Raw genomic sequence first — 8,380 nt, forward strand, 5'->3', positions numbered from 1 at the left:
TATTATTTTTGCGATACCAGGGATTGAACTCAGGCCCTTGCCAGGCAAGCACTTATTCTACTGAACCATCTCCCTGGCCCCAGATTATGTCTTGATGTGGTCCATTCTATATGGTTCTTTTGTTGCCTGTACTTTTGGTATCATAGTCAAGAAATCACTGCCAAATCCGGTGTCATAAGGCTTTTTATTGTAAGAGTTCTATGGAGATTTAAGTCTTATATTTATGTCTGGTATCTATTTCATGTTTGTTTTTCTTTTATTGGATACAGTGTCTCAGTACGCAGTTCAGACTCATAGTGATCCTTCTGTCTTAGCCTCTGCAGCACTGGGATTACACGCATGCACCACCATACCTGGTTTTAGGACTGGCATGGCATGCCCGGTATTCCAGGGATCAAACTTATGTCCTTGTACTTGCAGGCAGGCACTTAGACCACTGAGCTATCTTAGCCCTCCATGTCATGTTAATTCTTGTATATGGCATAAAGCAAGGATTGCTCATGTGTTTTGTTTTGTTTTGTTTATTTTGCATGTGGCTACCCAGCATTCCTAGAGCATTTTCCCACAGAGCATCCTGGGTACTGTTGCCAACTTCATTCTGCTGTGTAGGTAAGGGTTTGTTTCTAGGCTCTGTATCCCTTTCCAGTGGTCTGTGCCAGTACCATAGTTTTGGTTATCAGAGATTTGCAATAAGCCTTTGAGGTTTCATTTTTATTTTTATTTTTGTTAGGCCATGTTGGCAGTACATGACAACTTTCATTGTGGGGAGTTGGTACATGTAAATAGCATATCTCAATTCCTTTTTCATCCTACAGCAAGTTTTGAAATCTGGAAGTAGGAAACCTCCAACTTCATTCTTTTTCTAATAGAATGTCTTGGTTACTTGAGGTCCTTTTTAAAATTCAGTGTAAATTTCTGGGAAGGTTTTTTTTACAAAATACGTTGTTGAGGTTTGGTAGAGATTACACTGGGTCAGTGACCCCTGTAGATATCATAACAATACCTACTAACAGTCCATGAGTATGGGGTGTCTTTCCATTTATTTGGATCTCTATTATTATTATTTTTTTAAAGACAGGATCTTGCTATGTAGTTCAAGCTGGCCTTGAGCTCACAATGTAGCCTAGGTTGGCTATACTTGTAGTGTTCCTCCTGCTTAGCTTCCTGAGTACGGGGATTACATGTGTTACCACACCTAGCATGTTTCTTTAATTTCTTACAGAGACTTTTTGTGGTTTTCAGTATAGCTTCAAGTCTTTTGCCTCCTTAAGTTTACTTTTAAGTTTTTTTTGTGTGTTTAATTTTTAATGTGTTTGGTACAGGGTCTGACTACACAGCTTGGGCTCCTAGTGATCCTTCTGTTTTCAGCCTCACCAGCGCTGGGATTACGGGCGTGTGCTACCATTCCTGGTCTCACTCAGCGTGCCTGGGAGCAGGGCTGGTGCTGCATGTGGTGCCTGGGATTGAACCCTGGTCCACACGCCTGCCTAAGCAGGCAATTAGTCCTCTGAGCTATCTTGCTGCCCCCCCCCCTTTTGATGGTACCAGAGATCGAATTTAGGACCTTGTTCTTGCCAGGCAAGCACTTATTCCACTGAGCCATCTCCCTGGCCCTTCCCTCCCCGTTTTGATGCTGCTTCATTTTCTTATTTTTTGAGGTGCTGGGGATTGAACCTAGGGCTTTCCTGCCTTTTTGGGTTTGTGTCTTTTTCAGACAAAGTTTCACTATGCAGTTCAGGCTGCCCTTGAACTCACTTTGTAGCCCACACTGACCTTGAACTCCTAGCTAGCCTCTTGCTCAGCCTTCCAGTGCTGGTATTACAGGGGTGCACTACCATAATGGTTTGTTGCCATTTTTTCTTTCTCCCCCACCCCCACCCCCTGCAGTACTGGGGATTGAACTCAGGACCCTGCGCTTGCCAGGCAGTCACTTATTCTACTGAGCTAACTCCCCAGCCCCGCTTTCCTCCCCTTTTTTCAATGCCAGGAATGAAACTTAGGACTTCATGCTTGCTAGGCAGGCCCTGTGCCATTGAGCTTAATCTGCAGCCCTGATGCTATTTTATTTTATTTATTTATTTTTTTGTATTTTAGGGAAGGGTCTACAGGGTGTTCAGGGTCTCATTACTAGATCTGACTCTGGTGATCCACCTGTTTACAGCCTCCCAAGACCTGGGATTACAAGCACGTGCCACTACGCCCAGTCTCAATTGCCATCTCAGTGTGCCCCCGAGGGCAGGGCCAGCATAGCAGGCCTGGGGATCGAACCCCCAGCCCCTGTGCCTACTTGCAGGCACTTTAATCCACTGAGCTATTTGGCTGGCCTCCTGATGCTATTTTAAATGAATTTATTTTCTTGGTTTTCTTATTGGGTTGCTCATGTTAGGGTAGAGAAATAGTTGGTTTTTATGTGTTGATCTTCCTTCTGCTGCTTTGCAGAATGTTTTTTAATTCTAACAGTTGTGTGTATATGTTTAACTGTTAGTATTTTCTACAAGTAAATTATCTCTACAAAAAGATGATTTCACTGCTTCCTTTCTAATTTGGGTGCCTTTTCTTTTTCATACCACATTTCCAGTACCGTGTTGAAAGCTATATCAAAAGTGGCGCATTAGGGCCTGGGGAGATGGCTCAGTGGAGTAAGAGCTTCCTTGGCAAGCGCAAGGGCCTGAGTTCAATCCCTGGTTCTGCAAAAAAAAAAAAAAAAAAAAAAAGTGGCACATTCGATGCCTTACTGTCAGTCTTGGCAAGCAGTTGCAGGCTTTGCTGAAGAGCTGGTTGTTAGGGGTGGCTTCTCAGTGCTTTCTGCTGCTTTCGGTGTGCTCACTTCAGTGTTACCATTAGTAAGGGAGAATGCACATGAGGTCTGCCCTTGACCTCCCCTGCTCTAGGTCCTTCTCTTTCTCCTCCTTTCTCTGTTTTTGGTCACCTTCTCCTCCTTATCTCTTGGCCCAGCACAGGTTCTTCCAGGTTCTGACATGGTCCTGCCCAGGTATCTTGATAGCTGCCCTGTGCCTCCTCCAGGTTTGGCGGCCCAGCTCTAGCTCCACACGGGCTCCGTGTCATGTGCCTGTTATCCCACTTCAAGTGTGGCCTCCCTAGCCTTCCATGGTGGCTGGATGTCAAGGGCCCTTGTGGACCAGGCTGACTCCTCTCACGCTATGCTCATCTCCTCCTGTTGAGCCCTTAGGTGTAGGGACATTGAGTGCGGGTGTAAAGCGTGACTGCCATGGCTGCACTCCAGCTGTGTCTGCTACAAATTCTAGCCTGGCCTCATTGTGTGATCCTAAGACTGACTGCTACATCATGAACCACAGGGCTGTCAGCAGGATCTATCTATTTTCTGTGCCCTCTTCCACTGATAGTCATGCTGCATCCTTTACCTGCCTACCAGCTCTTCTTACGTGCTCTATGTGAAACTGTACCTGACTTGTCCACACCTCTGGACCCACGTGCAGGTGCCTGGGGCCCCACTTGTCTTAAGCTGTGCCCTCTTCCACCCCACACCAGACCAATCTGCTTTCCATGCTTCTGACTGGCATGGCGGCTCCACCACTATTGGACATATGGACCTCATTCTTTTTTCATTTTGTTTTGTTTTGAGATAAGTCTTACTATGTAGGCCGGGCTGGCCTTGAACTCATTATGTAGCCCATAGTGGCCTTGAACTTGTGACAAACCTCCTGTCTCACCCTCCCAAGTGCTATGCTTACCGATGTGTGCCACTGCACCCAGCTGGAGATGTGGGCCTCATTCTTGGTGTGACCTTTCCTTAACCTCCAGAGGCGTCAGTTCTCACCACCCAGCCCTTTCACTTGCTGCCTGGAGCTTGAGGTTGTAGCTTCCTCACTGAGTAGCTTCCACTCCCCTGTGCCCCTTCTGCACTGAGCAGCACTCTAAAACAGCTTTCTGGTCACAGCTTTCTTTCAACTTTTACAAAACAGCTGTAGAGGGGCTGGTGAGATGGCTTAGTGGTCTAAAGCACCTACTTAGAACAAGCTAAGCTAAGCAAAGCACAGGGACCACAGTTCAATCCCCCAGCACCACATGCCAGCCAGCCCCGCCCCCTGGTGGGCTGAGCTGGCCACACACACACACACACACACACACTAAATAAATAAATAAATAAATAAATAAATAAATAAAACAGCTGTAGCCAGGTGTGATCTAGTACTCTGGAGGCTGAGGCAAGAGGATTGCCTTGACTTCAAAGACAGCCTGGACCACAAAGTAGAAGACCTTGACCCAAACCCCACAACTAAAACCAAACCATTAACTCTGATTTGGGCCGCAGTGTTACCTCCTCCAGCGCAGTGCACCCCTCTTGTCTCCTGAGGACTTATTTGTCCCTGTTTGAGCCACTGCACATACAGTTACGACATCCTTGTCCCAAAGAGGCCCTCCTGGTCCCCAGAGCAGACTATTTCCCGTGCCCCTTCTAGTGAGCAGCCCAGCAGCACCCTGTGTGCCTCCTGCAGGAGAAGATGCTGGACATCTACTGGCTGCTGCGCATCTGCCTGCGTACCATTGAGCATGGGGACCGCACGGGCTCGCTCTTCGCCTTCATGCCTGAGTTCTACCTGAGTGTGGCCATCAACAGCTACAGTGCTCTCAAGAATTATTTTGGCCCTGTGCATAGCATGGAGGAGCTCCCAGGTGACAGATCCTCTCCAACCTGGAGGGGGGCAGGAAAAGGGCTTTGGATGTGAGCCACAGCAGCTCATGTACATGTGGGAGGAGCTAGAGCCCCTGCTGCGTGTCCTCTGCCCTGAAACCTGCAGCCTTGGAACCAGCAGCTTCCCAGTGCTGAGTGGAAGGCACATGGGTGGGGGCTCTGGCTTTCTCTTCCTTACTGGTACTGCTGAACAGTTGCTGCCATCCAGCATTTAGCTGGTCCCTTTCCCTGGCACCAGTCAAAGAGCATGAGAGTGGGTCAGGATCAAAGTGATTTGTCTTTTGTATCACAGGCGAGGCAGAGAGCAGACAGGAGCCCTCAGTTTTAAAGACCACTAATTACAGCTTGGGTCTGGTATTTTCTGTCTGAATCAAGCTGTGAGCTGCCAGGCCCCAGCCCACCCTGCCCCCTACCCTGCCCACACCTCGGTGCAGGCTTTGTCTTCAGGGACAGAGTTATGGGAATCAAAGCCATCAAGCGTGTGCACTGAGATGGGTTTGAGCCAGGCTTGGGTCTCTGCCAGTACCTGCCTTCCCCCTTTGCCCTTCCCCAACTGCCAGTGAGTGTCTTACTCAGCATCCCCAGGTGCTAACCCAGGTCCAGACTGGCCCTTGGAGCCAAGTCTAGAGTCTGCTGCCTAAGCCCAAAAACCCTGCCAAGGGGTAGGCTGGAATCCCCACTCAGGGCCACCAGTTCTCACTTCCCACCCTTGCAGGCTATGAGGAGACCCTGACCCGGTTGGCTGCCATCCTTGCCAAACACTTTGCTGACACACGAATCGTGGGCACTGGTAAGGTGCCCCAAGGGGCTGGGAAGGGGTTGGATGGCATGTCTGGTGGCCATGTAGGTACGAGGCAGGCTGCTCATGTCAGGTACCTCCCTGCTAAGACATGGCCTGTCTCTGCAGATATTCGAGACTCTCTCATGCAGGCCTTGGCCAGCTACGTGTGTTACCCACACTCTCTGCGGGCTGTGGAGCGAATTCCCGAGGAACAGTAAGTGGGGCCAGTAGTGAGGGTGGGGCACAAATCCTCTTCTGCCCAGCACCATGTATAGCCTCACCCTCACCTGTGCCCACCACCCCTCACCATCACAGGCGTATTGCCATGGTGAGGAATCTCCTGGCACCTTATGAGCAGCGGCCCTGGGCCCAGACCAACTGGATCCTGGTTCGACTCTGGAGGGTAAGCCTGGCCCGGGGATGGGGCCAGCAGCAGGTAGTGGTAGTGCTGCTCCACTGCTCCACTGATCCCTGCTGCCCTTCCCACCCAGGGCTGTGGGTTCGGGTACCGCTATACACGACTGCCACATCTGCTGAAAACCAAACCTGATGACGCCAACTTGCCCAGCCTCCAGAGTGAGTATCTGGGTGGCAGGTCCTGCAGGCAAGCTGGTGGCCCTTGCTATCACCCTGGGTTCTTCTATACTGCTCCTCCTAGCCCCCCTCTTTTTTTTTTTTTTTTTTTTTTTGCGGAACTGGGGATTGAACTCTGATCCTTGCATTTGCCAGTCAAGCGCTTATCCTACTGAGCCATCTCCCCGGCCCCTCCTCCTAGCCCTTTTCCTAGACTTGTGGTGTTCTAGACTCCCTCCTTGTGTCCAGGTTTCCTTTCCTGGCTTGCCCCCAGCCCAAGGATCCTCTGGGACTGCTTCCTCTTGCTCTGCTGTTCCATGTGTACTCTTTGGACCTATCACTTTGCAAGGGTCACAGTGAAAAAATGCTAATTCCCCAGGGTGCTGGAAGTACATACTGTGCCCCTTGCCTTGCTTGCCAGACCCCAACTCCCAGCCTTGTCCTAGCATATCGTGTTGCTTTGGGATCTACAAGAGCCAGATCTGGGGCTTGGCTTAGGCCTTGGACCACTGAGTCAAAAGGGCAAAAAGCTGGGTATGGTGGTACAAGCTTGTCATCCCAAAACTTGGGAGGCTGAGGCAGGAGGATCACTGTAAGTTTGAGACCAACACAGGTACATAATGAGTTCAAGGTCAATCTGAACTATGTCTAAGATCCTGTCTTTACAAACAAAACGTACAGGCTGGAGGTGGCCAAAGTGCCTGAGGGTGCTGATGGTACATGGAGTTTCCTACAGTAGGGGACATTTGCCTGGGGGCAGACACTGTGCCCTCTGTCCTGTGTCCAGCAAAGTCCCATGAGCCTGAGCACTTTTCCCGGGCCTGTCCCACTTTGTAGAGTGCCTGCCACATTACTGCTCTTACTGTGCCCATAGTGCCAGGTGCCTTGTGCAGTCACACAGCAAGGGCCGGCGAGATAGCTCAGCAGTCTAAAGCATCTGCTTAGGCAAGTGCAGGGACCTCAGTTTGATCCCTCATAACACATGCTGCACCAGCCCCACCCCCAGGGCAAGCTGAACTGGCCACAGAAAAAAATGTCACACAGCAAGTCCTTGCCATATGCTTTTGTCTTGCCTCTAGGGCAGAATTAGGCTGAGAGGGGAGAACAGTAGGGCCAGACACCATCCTGTGGCTGCAGGAACTATTGATTAGCCTCAAGGAGGCTGGGGAGGGATGCTGGGCCAACACAACCCGGAGCTCCGGTTACTGCTGCCAGCCAGCCCAGACTTGGTGCCCACCACCTCAGCCGTATATCAAGGCCAGGCCAAGGGCGACAGGATCATAGAGGATGACTGTTTCAGAGTAGGCTCTTGAAGAAGCTGGCCATGATATCTCTGGGTACCTGACTATGTCTGATAAGTGTGGGAGTCAGGCTGTAGCTGTACAGCTGCTCTGGGCCTGAGTGTGATGTCTTGGGCGCTGGAGACACCTGAAGCCTGGGCTTCATCCCGCATGGAGAATTGGAACCCTGAGCCCTAGTACTGTGTTGTTCTCTTGCCTTTCTAAGCTGTCATGCCAGGATCCTGGGGAGATAACAGAGGCAGCCAGGGCTGCTGCCCTAGAGTCCCTGTAATGCTCCCCACTTCATGCCTGCAGAGCCCTGTCCCTCCACCCTGCTGCAGCAGCACATGGCAGACCTGCTGCGGCAGGGACCTGACGTGGCACCTAGCTTCCTCAACAGTGTCCTGAACCAGCTCAACTGGGCTTTCTCTGAATTCATTGGCATGATCCAGGAGGTAGGCCAGAGTGGGGAGTTGGGGAGGGGGCCTACGCCTGTCCAAGGCCAGTATGTGGCCTTGGGGTACAGCAGGCCTCACTGCTGCCTGCCCTTGTTCTCATGCTTCAGATTCAGCAGGCTGCTGAGCGCCTAGAGCGAAACTTTGTAGATAGCAGGCAGCTCAAGGTATGTGCCACCTGCTTTGACCTTTCGGTCAGCCTGCTGCGTGTCCTAGAAATGACCATCACATTGGTGCCTGAGATATTCCTTGACTGGACCCGGCCTACCTCTGAGATGCTTCTGCGACGTCTTGCACAGGTATGTGCATCTGACCAGGCGGGCAGGCCCTGGGGACCTCGCTAGCAAACTTGCCCATCCACTAACAAGCTCCTGCCTTTGTAGCTGCTGAACCAGGTGCTGAATCGGGTGACAGCTGAAAGGAACCTGTTTGACCGTGTGGTCACCCTGAGGCTGCCTGGTAAGATCCCGGATGCCTCGTACCCCAAGAGCATACCACAGGCCCTGGGTCTTCTGCCAGGATGGTCAGATGTAGCAGCCCAGCCTGTTTTCCTCTGCTTTTTATAGCACAGTAGGAAGCATGGATAGTCAGCCAGTCTAGGGCCTCTGTGTTTTTT

General features: G+C 50.8%; 1 protein-coding gene across 5 annotated transcripts in view; it reads left to right on the top strand.

Annotated features, from left to right (window-relative positions):
• Rnf123 (ring finger protein 123) overlaps nt 1-8,380 on the top strand; it is a 30,752-nt gene that overhangs the window by 17,676 nt on the left and 4,696 nt on the right. For all 5 annotated transcript variants that reach the window (XM_023706005.1, XM_023706013.1, XM_004625104.2 and 2 more), the window contains 8 exons: nt 4,479-4,656; nt 5,391-5,465; nt 5,583-5,670; nt 5,772-5,859; nt 5,948-6,032; nt 7,625-7,764; nt 7,875-8,063; nt 8,148-8,223. In XM_023706005.1, coding sequence (XP_023561773.1) covers nt 4,479-4,656; nt 5,391-5,465; nt 5,583-5,670; nt 5,772-5,859; nt 5,948-6,032; nt 7,625-7,764; nt 7,875-8,063; nt 8,148-8,223 — 919 coding nt within the window. The remainder of the gene's footprint in view (nt 1-4,478; nt 4,657-5,390; nt 5,466-5,582; nt 5,671-5,771; nt 5,860-5,947; nt 6,033-7,624; nt 7,765-7,874; nt 8,064-8,147; nt 8,224-8,380) is intronic.

This window comes from Octodon degus, unplaced genomic scaffold, assembly GCF_000260255.1.
Source record: "Octodon degus isolate 3935 unplaced genomic scaffold, OctDeg1.0 scaffold00008, whole genome shotgun sequence".
Classification (NCBI taxonomy): domain Eukaryota; kingdom Metazoa; phylum Chordata; class Mammalia; order Rodentia; family Octodontidae; genus Octodon; species Octodon degus.